This window comes from Sarcophilus harrisii, chromosome 6, assembly GCF_902635505.1.
Source record: "Sarcophilus harrisii chromosome 6, mSarHar1.11, whole genome shotgun sequence".
Lineage (NCBI taxonomy): Eukaryota > Metazoa > Chordata > Mammalia > Dasyuromorphia > Dasyuridae > Sarcophilus > Sarcophilus harrisii.
Window position 1 is genome coordinate 115560284 of NC_045431.1, and position 19182 is coordinate 115579465.

At 34.9% G+C, this 19182-nt stretch overlaps 1 protein-coding gene across 5 annotated transcripts in view; it reads left to right on the forward strand.

The window, feature by feature from the left end:
• The window catches only part of LOC100924065 (teneurin-3), a 311270-nt gene that overhangs the window by 190978 nt on the left and 101110 nt on the right, over positions 1-19182 (forward strand). For 2 of the 5 annotated variants that reach the window (XM_031943281.1, XM_031943284.1), the window contains exons 11-13: positions 9531-9557; positions 11239-11259; positions 12174-12320. In XM_031943281.1, the coding sequence (XP_031799141.1) occupies positions 9531-9557; positions 11239-11259; positions 12174-12320 (195 nt within the window). The remainder of the gene's footprint in view (positions 1-9530; positions 9558-11238; positions 11260-12173; positions 12321-19182) is intronic. The other 3 variants (XM_031943282.1, XM_031943283.1, XM_031943285.1) reach the window with 3 other exon arrangements.

Sequence of the window (19182 nt, forward strand, 5' to 3'; positions counted from 1 at the left end):
GACTCCAGGGCCTCTATTTAAAGAAGGAACTGAGCAGTTTTTCTCCCTCATTCCTACCAGTCATGTGGCTTTTGGACATCTTTGTAAATTTTTCCATTGCCCTCTCCCTAACAAGGGGTATCTTCATCACCCCTGCACTCCTCTCCAATTCCCATCTTCCAGGCACTCTGTGCTTGTCAGCTTCTCTTTATTTGTCTAATCTTCTATTTAGATTGTAAACTACTAGAAGACAGTTCCTTTCCTTGTATCCCCAGGTCCTTAGCTTTGTTCCTATAGGGAAGTATTTGATAAATAGTACAGACTGATTGATTGATTGATTGCTCCTGGCAGAGAGAGGGAGGTTCAGAGAATTTCCCCTATGGTTTTCTTGGTCATAGGGAATTCTAAATTAGTAACTGAAAGTTTCAGATCCTCTTACTTGCTATCAAAAATGACCCCTTTCTTTCCTTCACTTTCTCTGTGGCCACGACAAAAGTCTAATAACTTTTCTAATGATCACAGATGTAAAGCTAAAAGGGACCATGTAGAGGCCATCTAGTCCAGTCCTCCCTCTATCTTACAAATTAGGGAAACTGAGAACCAACGAGGGAAAAAGATCCCCTCAGTAACAGAGTTCAGATTTGAATGCAGGCCCTCTGAGTCAAAATCCAAATTCTTCCTACTGTACCATGACTCTCTTCAGTCTAAAGCCAGGGGTCCTCAAACTACAGCCCGCCGGACAGATGCGGCACCTGAGGACGATTATCCCCCTCACCCAGGGCTATGAAGTTTCTCTGTTTAAAGGCCCACAAAACAAAGTTTTTGTTTTTACTATAGTCCAGCCCTCCAACAATCTGAGGGACAATGAACTGGCCCCCTATTTAAAAAGTTTGAGGACCCCTGGTCTAAACTATAGCCTCTACCTTACCATCACAGATTAGGTCGATGATTTGATTTGATAATGATTTTAAAGTATGTGTATTTGTGTATGCATAATCCAATGGATAATAGCAAAAAAAAATTAACATTATCCCAGGAAAGCTTCTAATTGTCTTAACATAGTTACATTTCTTGTTGTCCAATCATTTTCAGTTGTATCCAATTTTTCATGATACAATTTGGGATTTTCTTGACAAAGATATCAATGTAGTTTGCTATTTCTTTCTCCAACCCATTTTATAGATGAGGAAAGTTGAAGTAAATAGGTAAAGTGACTTACTCAGAGTCATACAACTCATAGGTGCTGAGGCTGAATTTGAACCCAGGAAGATGAATCTTCCTGACTCTAGTTGGAATTCTACCCACTGCACCACATCAGAAAATTGAGTATATGCAAATATGAATAGACTACAGAACTTTTCCAAGTTTTAATTTCCTTATCCTTAAAATGGAAATAATGATTCTGGCACTAGCTATATGAAAAGATTTTTATTATTATTACTCTTCAGGGATATATAAGAATTGTTATATATTTCTCTTCCAAAAAATGGTTCCCTTCAGTTTTCTGTCAATGAACATTAACTTAAAGCCAACTGTATACACACACATTAATCACAACAGCTTGTAGACCTAAGATGGCAACTCATAAAGGAAGCAGAGAAGGTTAGCCTCTGGTTTGTGCATGAGAAGCAACTTTAGTTGAAGATTATAGACAAGGCAAATCTACTCCAAATAACTAAGCTTTAGAAACAACTACTCCTCTACTTCCCTAAGGCAAGTTATACTTTATTCCAGGGTTAAGCAAAAAGATTATTGATTTTCATTCATTATTTTCCAGTTATGTGTAAAGAGGTTGTCAGACTAGGGGAAAGAATTATGGGGCTGGTAAATTGTATGTCTATATATACAGTGTTAGCTTGGCTTATAAACGTGTCTCAGGCATTAATTTTCCTAACTGGACTCTTTCTATTGTATTTGTAGACAAGGAAATTGTCCCTTTGTTCTTGATCAAATCAACAGATATCTGGTTTCCTGTGGATACATTTGTGAGGGCAATAAACCCACTATAGCATTTTCTAAAGCTCCGGTACTTTTTTCAAACATCTGAGATTTCTGAAGGTTTATTTATATTCAGGATAAGAAGGATTTATATCATATTTCAGAATGTCCTAGTGATAAGACTTATTTGGTTAGCTTAATTCCCAGATCAGAGTGTGCTTCAGGGGCACATACTTTTCTGTCTAGCAAAATGAAGTCAAATTTTTTGCTCAGATTTCTACAATAGTATATACCCATATATCAAAATGTGAAAAACTTAAAAGTATTTTGTTTACTGAAATACTTTGTGCAAATAGGGTGAAATTATTCTATCTGCAGAATATACCACAAAATTAATGTCACATTAATAGTAGTCTCCTTTCTGTTGAATATTCACAGATCTCTCCATTGTGTGAAACTCACTATTAAACTTTTTCACCATAGCCCTATATACATTCTCACTGTGAGATTACCCAATCTCATGTAATATATCAGTTTCAACAAATAGTTGCTCATGTTTCTGCCCTTTTTTCTCCCAAGCAATTGCTACCATTTTAATGTTCAATTGAGCATTTTCAGAGCTGAGAACATGACTTTGTTCTAGGCAACTGTCCAAGATTAAAAGATGCAAAGTACCAACCTTCTTTGGTAGACAAGCTTCCTCACCTGAGGAATATAACCCTAATATATCCCTATAACCAATGAAATTAGAGATCAATTCCCTATCTCATACCTTGTCTACCTTCCATGTGAAAATGAGTTGGAGTTTGGGACAGAGTTCATTATTTCAGATTATGTTGGTATAATACTTTTTCCTATGGAAAGGGTCTTCTTTGAATAAGCACAGTCAGTAAAGCTAAATTATGTCAAAAAAAAAACTTCTACAGTATTTATATACCTCTACATGTTTAAAAAGAAGTTAATGATATTGTGATAAGTAACTTAACAAGTAAGTCTTCTCACTGAAATAGGTTAAAATGCAATATTTCACATCAGGAATTTTTGTTCTAATTTCATAACCTTTCACATTTATCTTTTACTCTTCTTTGATTTATGTCATATTTATCTGTATATATCCCTCACCTTCCTCCTACAAGATTAAATATTGTCAGGGCAGAGTTTGTTTTCAACTTTTATCCTCTTTCATCTAGTACAATGCTTTGTATCCAATAAATGTATTTAAGTACCTGAATAAACAAAATTTAATCCAACAGGAATTTTTTTTTCAAATTTGGTTATTTTTATACCACTTTCATTTCTCAATATATCCTTCCCTATATTTCTGTCTCTCTCCAGGAAATCATCCTTTATAACAAAAGATGAAAAAGAAAAAGAAAAAGGCAATTAATAACCAATATATAGTCTGAAAATATATATATATATATATAGATGTTTCACACTCATTGTTCCCAGCTTCCACAAAGAAGGGAAGAAGATGCATTTTCTTTCTCTTTTTCAGAGTCAAGATTGGTTATTTCTTAATTACAGCATTCAATTTAATTTTCTGTGGTTACTGTTCATTCCATTTACAATGCTGTTGTTAATTTATATGCATATATAGATACAATTATAGATATATACACATATACATGTGTACGTCTTTCTGATTCTCCTTATTTCATTTTTCATCAATGCATATGTGCCTTTTCATGTTTTTCTGTATTCCTATTCTCCCAGTTTCTTACAATATATTAATATTCTATTACACTCATATACCAAAAATTGTACTGTTTTCACCAAAAGACTTTTTATTCATCTATTTGTTAGATACCTATTATGTGAATATTATTATGGACCATCTATGAAACAAAAACAAAAAAAACTCTCTGCATTTAAGAGTTTGTGTTCATTTGTTGAATGAATGAGAGGAAAATGTTATTTTTTTTTTTTAAACCAACTTGTTTCTACATTGACACTTCATTCTTGTTATCATATGCAAATTAAAGTCCCAAATAGAACAGTTGGAACATTTTATCCTCACCGAAGAAGGAATATTATAGTGAGTGAAAACACATTTAAAGGACCTGAATAAACTAATAAGAATATGAAATTGTTTTACAGTATTTAAAATTATGTCACTGCTATAATCCTTTATGACAGGGTAATCAGTAATAAAACAGTGCAGTGAGCACCAATTAAGGAACATCAAATCAATGGGTATGCTGCTCATGCTGATTTAAACAGGGACTGATTAGAATGAATGGATTTAATATACACTTATTTGCAGACTGTTGCTTTTCTGTCATACCACAGGAACTTGTACATGAATTATCTGAGAACAATACCTACTTATGTCTTTAATGAGATACTAATGGGAATCATTTTTTAAAGTTCATATTATATAGCATGATGAAACATACAGTGCTAGATAAAAATTTCCCCTCCTCCCCTTGAAGGGCTTTGTGGCAACAGTCATGGTGAGAGATACTTGATTTTGTTATGAGCTCAGCTGATTGACTTCTGAAGATAGGTATCTCAGACTTTATTGTAGCAATTATCCTGAGAACTATTACTAATGTTGTAGCTTTGGTGTATGTTTGCTTCTGTTGATCCTAACATCCAGAAGCCAATTCAGTAGCCTAGTGAAAATATTATACTGGTTCACAGGCTCCACCCAAGTACAATGTTGGCAGTGGGGAGAGTATGCATAGTTCATTACCAGGAACATCAGCAATATCTATTCCCTGCCAAACCATTTGGATTGCTCCCTCATGACCTGACTAGAGTACACAGCACTGACATGTTTTGCATCAGCTTCTTCCTTAGGTTTATGCAAGTGGGTTTTTCCCCCAAGAATGAGGTAGCGGGAAGAGAATTGGTGATTATCCCAATTACACACAGAACTCCAGAGATCATGCTTCTTTCAGAAATATGTTCACTCTTCTTGCCTTGTTTTAAATCTTTGGCATGCCAACCCAGCAACAGCTCCTTGTGCTTTGTTTCTAAATCTACTGAAATGACTTTTCATCTCTTGTTTTCATTTACTCCCCCTGCTAAATCTTTTCATTTCCCTAGTTTTATTCTTCAGCTTTATGGTCTTAATCGTTGCTTTTTTCCAACCTCCCAGAGGTTTAGCTTTTCAGAACTTGTTTGTATCTCTCTCATTATAAAAGTGATCTGACTTTACTGAAAACACCCCAGCCAGAAGGCTGGCTTGTATTAACCTGTTTGTATTTCAAGTTAATTTCATTTTCTAGCTCACAGACTACTTACTTCCTCCAAACTCAAGTGTTGAATTTAGTCTTTTCCCACATTTTCAGCCTGATTTGTTAATTTGTTAACCATCCCACCAGTACAAAAATAGATGGTGCAGTTTGATCTACCTCACAAATATCTAATTCTAGCTGCTTTAGCAAAACATAAGAGTAAACCAGGGAGGGTTTTATAATGGGCTGTGGTTTGTTACATTTGTTGCTTTTCCATAAGGTGGTCTCTAGGCAGGAATGTTTAAAATATTTTTCCAAAGTACTAGGGGAGGGTTTGCCTTTGGGGCAAACAGAAGTGTTTGGCAAAGCAGGGAAACCCAGAGAACCAGCAGCACTGAGACGAATGAGAGCCTATGGTGATGAAATAAGACAATGAGAAACAATCTCCTTTACTTAGTGCCTCAAAAAAGACCAATTCTGGCTTATACTTGATAAGAGAAGAATGAAAATTGATAGAAAGGTACTGTATAGGATCATCCTTAGGGTATTAGAAATTTTTACCTCAGTGCTAAAAGCACAGAAAAGCTAAGTTATGGATTGTTTAGATAATATTAATGTGTAAAGTTTGTTTTTTTTTTCCCTAAGCAACAGATGCCACATTTATTGCCTCTTGGAGTCATAGTCCATCCTCTCTTCCATCCACAAAATGGGGATTCCCAATGAATCTGAGTAGTTTGTGGCTCCCAGGATGATTGCTCCAATTTTTCATGTTATAACGAGGCTTGTATACTGAAAACATTCTAAAGTCAAGAAGCTATAACTCAAAATGAACTGTTTCATTTGTTGAGTCTTTGTTGATATTTCAAAACTTATCCAGCAACCCTTCCCCAATGGAAGATACCTAATCCTGTTATCATGACTAAGCCCTCTCAAAAGGTGGTAAACACTTTTTAATATCTAAGAAAGTCTTTTTACTTAGTTTTTATTGTTGTTTTTCTAAACATTTTATCTCCTCATCTTGGCCTAGCTAGAATTGCAGGAATTTTTCATAGGTCTGATCCCACTACTTATTGAACTATATAATCCAGTTTTGACTTGGGCTAGTTTATCTTTCTCCAGGCAATCTGGTGTTCCCTACATATGTCCTGGGTGGAAGGAAAGAAGGAATGTCAACTCACTGTTGCAAGACTTAGTGCACACACCTAATCTCCAAAGCCCGTTCCAGTCAGAAAATCTGAGTTCATGAGATACAACATCTAGCCTCCCTGGTAACTGGGATTAGAGGCATGGACCATCTTAACCTGGCTTAATTGCTTTGTTTCACAGAAACAGAGATCTCTTTCTTCTGACTAGTGTGAAGCAGTTATTCAGACTGAAATAAGGGATCTGATTTCAGGTCTCCTTTGTTGTCACATCTCATTAAACTTAAAACATGAATGCCTTAATTTTCTTAAATCTTTAATGGAAATTAGTAATGGTTTATATCCTTCATTTTTTCCATAGAGAACATTTCTAATGGAAAAAAAATTGTCTAATCTTTTCAAGATAAATTGTTTTTCAAATATAATCTATTTCAGACCAGATGCAATAATATGCTTCTGAGTACCTGTTTTAAATACAGTGTTGGTATAGTGATATATTTGTTATCACAGAGGAAAAGACCCTTTTGAAGTGTCAGGTAAAAATGTGCTTTTCCTTTTTTCAAGATGATTTTTTGGGGTAAATTGTGGTGCATTTTTACAAATATGTTTGCTTCTATTAATTTTTAATATATATTTTATAATTACTGTTCCTTAATGCCTTCCTAAAATACACTTATTCTTTTTTCTTATCATTTTCTCTGGTGCTTTATATAATTATTTATTTTTATCTTTACCTTTATCATTTTAAATAATTATGTGTAACTTGTGCAACTCAGTCACTTTTAACCTTGTCATTATCCTTAACCTGTCTTGGAATAATAGGATCAGAAATGTTTCTCCTCAAAGTTAAAATAAGGCTTTCCTCTCCTTCTTAGTTTTAAGCTACTGGTCAACAGTATCTAAAGTGCAAGCAATGATTCTCAGTGTTTTTTCTACACTGCAATTATTTTTTTTCTTGTAACTGAACTTTTATTTGTTTGCCTAACATGTTTTTCCAGCATCTGAATTGATTTTAATTTCATTTTGCCATCTGCTTGAAATAAATTTTATGGTCTGGTTCTTTTGAGAGGACCATGCCATTCCTATCACAATTCCTCCTTCACTAACCTCCACCCTGACACACCCTCACATAATTTGGCCCATTGTTTTGTTTAATTAAAGATGTGCCAAATTCAGGCCCATAGAGTGGCAGCAGATTATTCCTCCCTAACAAGCAATTCATCTAAGTTAGAATTATTATACAGAATTCATGCTGGTTGAAATGTCTAAAGTTTTCATGACCCAAAAATAAAACAAAGTATTGGCTTACTCAGTATTATGACCATTCACCAACCAAACCAAATAATCCCTGATGAAAATGGCTTAGAATCTTACTAGTTGAGTTGAATTAAAAGTTCTCTAAAATTATATTTTAATGTGAAAAATTAACCATTATTGTGCCATGGTATTTGAGAATATCAGAAGAAAGTATAAGGAAAGAAATTTCCTACAAATAATCATTTCTTCAATATGACAAGTAGATCAAATGAAAGAGACTGCAGGTCTGCCTCACTTTTTGAAACTGTACATGTTCCTGTGGCATTTTCCTTTTTGGAAATTGAATTCTATTTTCTGCTACCTTTATATTTTCCAAAAAGAAAAAATGAACAAAACAAACACATCTCTCTATTAGCTCCATATTTTCTCCAATCAATTTGCTGATGAAATATAAACACGCACCTAAAAAAATGGGGGAAACTGTTTCAGAAGTAAGTCATCCTTTTCAATTTTTCCCAAACACACTGAACCACAGGTTCTTATCTTAGGACCCAAGCACTTGTTTAGTTTTTAAATATTTTGAGAAATGTATTTCAAAAAAGTAAGTTTCCTTTGTAATTCTACGTATTTTATTTTTATGCATTTAAAAAGTATATTCTTAAAAGGAGTCTTAATGAGATTCCTTAGAAAGAGTCCAAGGTCCATGGGAGCCATGACCACAAAGAAATAGTTAAGAATCTTTACCCTATAGACATGTGCCCATCTCATGTGTGTTTATGTTTGTGTGTGTAAAAGTGGAACCAGTATTGACATTTGGTCAAAGTGGAGCCATGATTTTCAACCTGATTCATAATCTTTGCCTATCCAAGTACCATAGAGATGAAAAATATCTGATATTGTTCAACAACAAGAAAAGTAGCCAAGGATTTAAAATTAAAAAGAATAGCTTAAACATTGTTGAATGACAATATCTGGAGGCACAATGGATACGTGCTAAACTTGGAGTCAGGAAAAACTGAGTTTAGATCTTGCCTTAGACACCTAAGAGGTAGGTGTTACTTAAATGAACAAGTTACTTCATTTTTCTCCTAGTCTCATCTTCTTCATCTATAAAATAATAAAATTTTAATCACTGACTTCCAAAATTCCTTCCAGTTCCAAATCTGGGAGCCCTTTTTTTTTTTTTTGACAGAACAAAGACATTGAGGGCTTTTCATAAGCCTGTGTTTGATGGCAGCATTGATTAAAGAGATGGGCACTAATGTATTTATATTTACTGGCAAGGAGAAGCAAAAGCCAACGTAAATTCGCAGGAAATTGCTTGGAAGGAAACAGGTGCAGCTTTGAGCATCAATAAATGTCTTATTTTTTCCATTTAATTCCTCTTGATAGCTTTAGGTAGCTTCTTGTGACATGAACTATCAAGAGTAATATTCCCAAAATGAGTTCTGTAGGGCATCAATCCCAACAAAAGGACCACGAGTGACTCACGGCACAGCATCATCCCAGTTGTAATCTATGCAAAATCCAAATGTGCTCACAGACTTTTTGTGTATTTTTTCATACCATTTTTTCATGTTTCACTTTTTTATTAAAGTATTTTTTCTTGAGTCAACTAACCATTACAGTTTGATTTTTTGTTTTAGGCATCCCTTTCATAAGTATGAATTACCAAAATTCTTCCAAGAACATTTTATTTAGTTTTGATTTGCTCAAAGTCACTGTATGATTAAAAACAAATATATAGGTGGGGGAAGGGGAGAGAATCCAAATCATTTAAAGATAGCAGTGGTTTAACTTGAATCCTTTCCTTTAAAATGCTGAGTATTTCCTGGAGTCATGACTACATTTGCTGAAAAGTGAATATATTGCATTTTTAGAAGATATGAAGTGCATCTCTGTCGTGTGATGTGAGTCTCATGTCAGCTGCAGCTACTCGATTTGCATGTAAATTCTGAAATTTTCCTTGTCCCATGTGACACTTCTGAAATGTCTGTCTGTTCTTTTTTTTTCTTTTTAATTTCTCAAGCTCACTATTTGGATAAGATAGTTAAAGGTACTGTATATTTGCTCTTTGTTGACATGTCTACACACACACATACACATACACATATATATTTTATACATATCTATGTATACAGAAAAATATGTATATAATATTGCGTTAGGTGTGAAAAAATAGATTGTTTCCATGCATAATTTCATGAATTATAAATCAAGCTCACATTATGTGAAATGCTTCCCATTGACAGTATGAAGACTTCAGTGTCTGTGTCTCACATTAGTAGTAATGAATATCACTAGTTGCATCATTATGTAAATACATTAGTTTTCACTGGAATCAAAACTGAAGACAACAGATAATTTGCTATTTTCTTGGCCCCTTTAGCTCCTGTCATTGACAATTTAATTTTAAATACTTCATTTAGAAAATACATGCCTCTTGAATCTTATGCTCTAGAATAAGAAACTATCAAATTGAAATAAAATTTTGATCAATATATGTATATAAATATATCTCTATATAAATATGATTATCAAGGGAAAATCCATCCAGATATTCTGGATTATTTATTTTTCTAAAAGTTTGAAGATACAAAGGCAATTTTGTCTTTATGAGTCACATTAAAACTGTCAGTTGTACTTGGTATTGATATTGGACACATCATACCAAAAAAATGAATGGCCAGAACAAAATAGCAGATTCTCACGTCTTCAGCTACTGTAGAAATAGATAAATGTTAATTTAAAAATTGAGATTAAAAAACCCTCTTTCCCCTTCTCAGATTATGTACTTTCTATTCCTTCTTTGTGCTTTTCATTAGAATATGGCAATATTCATGGCAATATCCAGGCTTTCATACAATAACACATGTGTGCATGCAATCAGCCACTGCACCTCTGTGTCAATAGGGCACCTAAATTATTTCATTTTCTTCCAAAACAAAATAACCACCAAAAATATCCCATCATGTTCAGTAGAAAAATTAGCCTTTTATACCTATTATATAATTCATAAATATAGGTGGTAACTGCCTGAAAGAAAAGAAGCAGCAAAATTAATCTTAGCTTGACCTGTTGGTATCCATAAGGCTAATTTCATTCCTCCTTGCCGCAAGAGACTTTCAGAACCCCCTTTTTTCTGTTACTAATATTCTTAAGAGACAAGTGTCTTCTCAAAGATATTTCAAGTTACATAGGATGGGGAGTTCATAGTAATTCTCTTAAAGGAGACTTCAGATGTAAAAATCTCTTTAACAGCTTATCTTAACATCTGAAATTTTATCTTTCTCTTCTAAACAAGGGCAGTATTCTAATTGGCAAAGATAATGGAGTGTTTGATGTAATACCCATTCACTCCCACACAAACATAATAATTAGCAACAATAATCATAACCTGCTGCACTAAATATTTTTATTTCTATCTTGTATAAAGTTATCGACAACTGTGTTTTCCTAGAGACTTAATCGATAGCCACTTATTATTAGGACTTTAGTGCCATTTCTGTCCTTGCTTTTGTCAGTGTCTTATCACACTCATAAGGATAAGAATACCAGAATCTGCCTGAGTGTCATCCTCATACACGGCTCATGTTGGCTGCATGCCGGATATCATCAGTAGAAATTGGCAAAAAACTGTTTCTTATTATGTAATGTTAGACTGAGACAATTATAGATTTTGGATATATTAAATTATTTTAATTGTTTCCCAAATTTTCCCTCCTTGCCCATAAAAGCAGACAAGATAGGATATAAAGGTAACAGCACAAAAAGCCTTAGGGAGATTGTCACAAAATATCACTTTCTGCTATCTGTCTTGAAGCACGTCACTACCGTGTTTTTGTTCAGTCTATCAATGTTTTATTGTGGTCCTTATGGTATTTCATTTTGTCCGTCCTAAGTAATCAAATACGCATAGCTATTACATTTAGTTGGAAATCCTGTCGGTTCTGTCCCATCCGTATGCAGCCTGAATCCTGATGTTTGTTAGAATAGATGCTAAAGCTGCTTCACTATTTCCTGGGCTTTGCTTATTCTGTGAAAAGGAATGTACTTTGGGCATAAAGTATAGTCATTACAACTGGCCTATACTTTGTGCAGTTATTGAACGCACTGTAATTTCACATGAATATACGGCAACTCTGAGACCAGATAAAATTAACATTCTCTTTTAACATCATTCATATGCTCATGCCCACTTTCATGCTTTTGAAATTAGAAGATCTGTTGAAAGCAACAAGGTACTTCCAAGAAGGCCTTTCCTAGCAAGTAATACTAATGCTTGCCATACATTCCAAATCTCAAATAAGGATACGGAAATTATGCTGGTTTGGAAATTATTTCACCCTGTTCAGTTAACCTTGTTGCTTTACTAAGGGAAATAAAATAAACTTAATTTTGTCTGGCCTGCAGGTATTTAGAGGATTGTTACATATATTTCCATCCCACACAGGTAAGTGGTGTCTCAAGTGTCAGGCCAATCAAAGATGCCACTTGGTTAAGACCTAGATTATGTAGGGACCGTTGCTGTTTCTATCCATGTGCAATTACAGTATTTGTGCTGTTTATAAAGGCCTGTTCCCAGTAAGTGTCCCTTATTTGTTCATATGAAGTTGGGAATTCTTTCAATACTTAAATCACTTGTGATGTTGTTCTTTGTCTATTTTGACAGAGGGTTGCCCTGGCCTCTGCAATAGCAATGGAAGATGTACACTGGACCCAAACGGCTGGCATTGTGTTTGCCAGCCTGGGTGGAGAGGAGCAGGATGTGATGTAGCCATGGAGACTCTATGCACAGATAGCAAGGACAATGAAGGAGGTAAGAGATACTGAGCAAGGGGAAACAATTGTATGGCAGAGCAGAGGTTTAAAAAGCTCCAGTGGGCACAGAGTTGTGTGCTGCTGGCCTGTCAGATCTTTAAAGATTAAAATGATTGAGGCTGATAGAATTCTTGGGCTATTGCTATTTTTTCTTAAACACAGGATCATTTTGTTTAGAAAAAAATGTAGTTGCATTTAGCTGTCATTGCTGTTTTCCCTCCACATTTTCCCCTAAGCATCCAGCCTTCCTTTGCCTTCCCCTATTTGTCCCTCATCTCTACTATGATATATCCATGCCCACATCTATCCATGTCTCCCTTTTTAAATTATTCCTCAACTATCCTTTTTGGTTTTTTTCTAGACATCATCTACTCACTATGGACCAAAATGAAATTTAAAAGGAAGTTCCCCTTAAGAGTTTCCTTAAGAAAGGGAAAATGGCACATGCACACACACACACACACACACACACACACAAATTCCTTTTTAACCTGTTATAATTATTCCCCTTCTTCTTTACTCTTTAAGCACCAGACAGCCAAATGGGTGCAAAGCAGTATGTCTACAGTTGTTAGACTAATTCTGGTTTTTAGAAAATCTTATCAAAGAAGCAGTACATACCTAGAAAACAGAAAAAAAAAAAACCAAGATTATAATGAATCAGTTACCATTTATTAAGTACCTACTTTGTCCCAAGCACTAGGCTAGCATGTAAAATGATGTCCCTCTGCAACAAGGCTCCATACTGAGCTTCAGCAAAGATGCCTACCTTGCCAGGTGGCTGGTAAAGGATGGAATGCAGTCCAAAGTCCTAAATTCACATTTGACTTCTGTCCCTTTTTACCTGGATGACTTTGGCCGAGTCACTTATCATCAACCCACTGTATTCTTATATATAGAATGAAAAGGCTGGGAGCTCTTAGAATCCCTTTGAGCTAAAAATCTCTGATGCTAATTCAAAAATATTCTGGATTACTTTTAAAAGCAGAAGGAGATAATAGGAATGTTCCTTAAAGGGACACTATCCTTTCTTTAGATTTTTTTCTTGGGGAGGAAAAGACTAGGATACAGAGGTGGTGATTAATGGCACTAAAGGTTCCTATCGTGTGTAGGACAGAGCACTGTTTTCACAGCCATGAAGAACTATATTCCGATTCAGCCTCTTGCCCATACTGACTGTATTACTGTAAACACATAATTTAATCTCTCAATGATATAGGCAACTCTTTAAAGGAAAAAGTTTGGGTTTTTTTGTGTTTTTTGTTGTTGTTGTTGAGGCGAGGGTTAAGTGACTTGCCCAGGGTCACATAGCTAGGAAGTGTTAAGTGTCTGAGGTAATATTTGAACTCAGAGCTTGTGTTCTATCCACTGCATCATCTAGCTGCCCCTAAGGAAAAAGTTTCAAAGAAGAATCATTCAAGAATTTCTGATATAGACCTAGTTGCTAAACTAACCAAAGTCACCATTAACTTAAGATCTCTCATAAAATTGAAGAAGATAATGAATTTTAGCAAGTTGTGTATGTTCAGGCTTTGACTAGGAAAATATACAATGGAGATATTATTTAAACATTAACCAAATTATACCTAATCATTTCTTTTCCATTTAAGGTTAAATCAACAATTAAATGAGATCATTGGTTTTTGATTTAACCAGCAAATAATTATCAATATTATCAAACCTATAGAGCTGAGTTTCTTACCCTTTGCTTCAATTCCCTTCTTGTGCAAAAAAGACAGGTTCCCCTAAATATGTTATTTGCATGTCATCTCTCCCTGAGATGAGAATTCCTGAAGGCAGGGCCTGTATGTATGTACCTGACATTTAGCACAGTGCCTGACAAATGATAAGTACTTCACTGGGGAGTCAAGGGAGGTCAAGATTGGAAATAGAAATTGGGGTATCATCTGCATACAGGTAATAATAGAAAAATCTGGGAGAGGATAAGTTGGCAGGTGAAAAAAGAAAGCAGAAGAAGGCAGAAAGAAGAGCCTTGAAGAACACTCATCTTTGAAGAGTCAGAAAGATATCAAATCAAGACAGTAATATCTTGAAAGCCAAGAAAAGTGGAAGGGTTCAAATAGAGGGAGTAACTAACAGTGTCAGATGCTAGAGCAAGGTCAAAGTGGATGACAACAGGGGAAAAAAGCCTTTGTATTGCACATTCTCAGTGTGTAAAGAGATTGTATGAGTAAATTATTTTCAATTCCTTGGTACTTAACAGCCTCCCCAAAATATTTTGGACATGATAAATTGGTAAGTGTAAGATGGGAGTTCTATTGCCCCAGAAGAGTAAAAGGCTTATGGTCTATTTCTCCTAAAAACCACCTTTTTGCTGCAAGGGCCAGCTTGGTGGAGAAGGGAAGGAATGAAAGGGAGGGAGGTAATAAAGATAGATAAAAGAGAACATTATTTATTTGTTATTCCATTTACTATAAATACAACATAAGAAGCTTTCCAAGGTTAAGAGTGAATCCTTTTTTTCATTGAATATTTCCAGACTAAGCTGTTTTTAGTTTGAGGATTTGCTACAAAAAAAAATTTGAAATGTAATGCAGGAATCAGAAAGAAGGGAGAAATAAAAACAAAAGAAAGGGAGGAGAAGAGAAAGCTAAAGGACGAAACAGATGGAACATATGAGAAAGTAGAATGACAAAATAAAGAAAGTATCAGGGGGAAGGAACATGGAGGGGAAACAAGGAAGCAAGGAAACAGATGGATGCAAGAGACAGAATGAGGGGATGATCAATGGGAGATATTATAAAGGTGGAGCAGAGAGAGTCCCAGAAGAGAAGAGGGAGACATTTTAAAGACAGATAAACAAAACAAAACAAAGCAAAAACTCATGTCTAGAAAAGAGGAAAAAAAATTTCTCAGAAAGAGACAAATAAGTAAAAGAGAGGACAAAACAATGAATAAGGACTAAAAATAGTTAAATGAATATCAGAAAAGAATGATGAGGTGCCAAAGGAGAATGCAGGTTTTACCAAAGCATAAACTGACTGACAACAAGCATTTATTAAGCCCTTACACCATGCCAGGTACTGTGCTAAAAGTGTCAGGAATAAAAATACAAGAGGAAAAAACCTGCTCTCAGGAAGCTTACATTCTAAGGGAGGAAGACAGTACATAAAAGAGAACTGAAAATCAGGGAGAACAAAAGATAGGAAGCAACTCACACAGAGTCCATCATAGTGAAGTCAGAAAGTAAGAAGTACATTTGGAAGAAGAATGAAGTCAGGCCTCATCCCCAAGATGAAGGCCCCAGAAGGAACTCTCCAAGGGAACAGCCTGCATGGTAGAGTTCCAGGGTGAGAAAGAATTCAGTCATGGGACGGAGGGGTAGAAGTACAGAAAGGAGAATAGAGTATAGATTACAAAGAGATGGTGCATTGGACAGAGCCCTGGACCTGGGAATATCTGAGTTAAAATCCATCAAAGACTCTTAACTAGAGTCACTAGAGTAAGCCTCTTTAACATTTAGTCAAGTCACTTAATCCTTATTTGCCTCAGTTCCTCATTTGTAAAATGGGAATACACTGGAGAAGGAGATGGCAAGCTACTTTGGTATCTTTGTGAAGAAAACCTTATGGACAAAGTTCATGAAGTAATCTAGAATGAGACAAAACTCAGCAATAACATAGAATTAATCAGAAGATTAGTTCTCAGGACCTGAAAATGTACCACTAAGAAGAGCAAAAGGCAGATGGAAATTAGGTAAAAATTATAACCTGGAAACATTGAAAATTTGTTAAAGTATTGACTTTGTATCAGGAATTAATATGATGCACAACTTGGGAATTTATAATTCAACTCAAATATAAATGGAGGTCACATACATAAGGATCTTTGCGGGTCTATATTGACTTAAATTTTAAAATGTACTATTATCAATGTTCTACTGTATTTTACTTATTTTGCTAAATATTTTTCAGTCACATTTTCATATAGTCAGCCCACACTTGGGAATGTTGCAGGTTACAAGTCACATGTTTCACACCTCTGTTTTAGACACTCTCCAAGATTACATTATTTTGTTGTTGTTGTTAACCAAATGCCACTTCAGGATATTTTTATTAACTCATTTTTTAATTTAATGAGATATAAAAGAAGAGGCTAGTAAGCTGGCTTCATCAAGAATACCTGGATTCAGAGTTAGAAAGCTCCTTAGAGACTACCATGTCCAACTTTCTCCTTTTATAGTGGGTCTCAGGTTACTAAGCAGGAAATAATAACTCTTTACATAGTGCTTCAGCATTTGCAAAGTACTTTTAATACATTATCTCCTGTGAGCTGAATGGAATGATTATCCTTGCCAGTAGAACAAACTAGAACACGAATGGATAATTTTCCATAACTCCTACTTAAAGGTACTAAAATTATGTTCACTGGTAAGTTAGAGTCATTGTCAGGCAGCTGATCAATAAACATTTATTAAGTGCCCCTTATGTGCCAAACACTGTGCTCAGTGCTTCATTGCCTCTGATTCTTCACAGCAGAGCATTTATAGTTTTCCTATTTTAATTAAGAACATTTAAGTGTGGCTTTTTGTTTTTAATTTAATGTGAGCTCTTTAGACCTGCACTAAAACTATGTTGGATAGCCTTCAAATTCCTATACTGATGCTTCAACATGGGTGGTCCTCAAGAGTATTTGTTGTTGCTTTTGTTGTCTAACTCTTTGTGACCCCATTTGGGGTTTTCTTGGTAAATATGGGAGAGCAGTTTATTATTTCCTCTCTTGCTCATTTTACAGATCAGGAATCGAGGCAAACAGGGTTAAGTGACTTGCCCACTTTTTTTGCCATGGTCAAATATGTGGAAAGTATCAAATTTAAATTCGGTCTTTCTGATTGCAGACCTGACACTTTATCACCTGTCCCAAAAGGATTCAGTGAAATACAAAGTCCTACTGAGTTAGAATGGTACTGATCACCAGTCAGTGATGAAGCCAGATGGCTGTTACTGAAGAACCAGCCTGCCTAAGCCCATGGTGGGGAACATCTGGCCCATGAGGCCTGCAAAATCATTTGCTAAGGCATGATGACCTGAAAGCTAGGTACCCCAACTTCCCACTGCTTGAGTCCTATAAGTTGATAAGTTTGTATGGCCCATGAATGATGTTACAGATATCCGAATGGCCCTTGGAAGAAAAAGTTTCACCACTCCTCCATTAGATGATAAATTTGGGGGCACACTGCATGAAGTTATAAGATAATGAACAGTCTATATGCATGGAGAAAAGAACCCCACAAGAAAATGCATATATTCATGAAATATTGTAGTGAGTATTCTAGACATGCCATCTAAATCTGAGATAATGTTTCTTGTTTAGAGACAAATATAGTGGATAGAGCATGAGCCTGGAATAAGGAAGACCCAAGTTCAAATCCAGATTAAGAAGCTACCTACGTGTGTTGTCTCTAATTCTTCAGTTGTAAAATAGGAATATAATAGTACCTATCTCACATGGGATCAAATAAGATAATATTTATATTTAGCCCAGTTTGGGCACATAGTAGATACTTAATAAATGCTTATTTCTCTTCCATTTCCCCTCTTTAAAAACTTTGTTACTAGAGTAATTATATATGCAGGAACACAACTTGAGGGTGAGACCTCGTGAGCACTCTGTTAAATGACTATTTCAAACATTAGGGACCCAATTGCCTCCTATATTGCAGGGAGATAGTTTAGGGAATACCTAGGGCTTTCTTTTTCCCTCACAGACTTTCCCCATATCCAGAGGCAGGGTTATCCTCAAAGAGATTTTCAAAAATTTCAATTTCTAAAGCGTAAGATCTATAAAGTTTCTTTTGCTCAGTTTGATTAGAACAAAGATGATAATAGATATATGGGAGTCTCCAGTACTCATATCTAACTTGAAGAAATCCACAGAATCATTTCACATTAAATAAAACTCCAAAGAATGTTACTACTATTTCTCTCTGCTACTAACACATCAAGTGGTGATGAAGTCACAGTCTCTAATCTTCTAGTTAGTAACAAGATCAAGTCATTGGTATTTGACAGATAACAAACTGTCATGACTACCACATAATTGCATTGTATTTTATATCATTCAGGGTTCTGCCAGTGGAGATACAATACAGCTGATTGCCCAAAGTCTTAGATACAATAAGTGGCAAAGCTGGGATTTGAACCCAAATCCTCTAACTGCAAATTCAGTACTTTGTCTGCCACAGAAATATCTAGTAGATTAGTTCCCTGACACATTGAGGACCTGGTTGCTATAAAAAGTGGAAGTTTGGTCCATTTATACCTGGTCTTCATCAATATGATCAAAATAAAACACAAGTGTCTTTTTGGATTTGATTTGGAATACAAAAAAGTGACAAAGAAGAGTTCCTATTCTTTAAAGAAGCTTAAAGTCTAACAGATGACACTGATTTTAAAAAGGTAAAAGAAAATATACTGATAACTGGAATTGGAACTTCTCACTAATTAACAAACATGCTTATTCAATATTATTATAGTATAAGCATATCATATTAATATTAAATATTAAATGATATTAAATAAATTGACACGTAGAGAGACAATGCTAAGTTATACAGAATGTTCAAATAACTAGAACTTCCTTAAGCATTCTACTTAATCAAAATTTATCTGTATGATAGATACTATACAGCAGTCAGTGATTATATATCAAGTAGTAAACATATCTGACATGATGAGTTTAATAGAAAGGTATTTGGATTGAAATTTAGGAAACCCAGATTCTAATCATCTTTTCCTCTCTAAATCACTTTTTAACCTTGGGAAGAATATATATATATATATATATATATATATATATATATATATATATATATATATACCTTCCCTGGACCTCTAAGT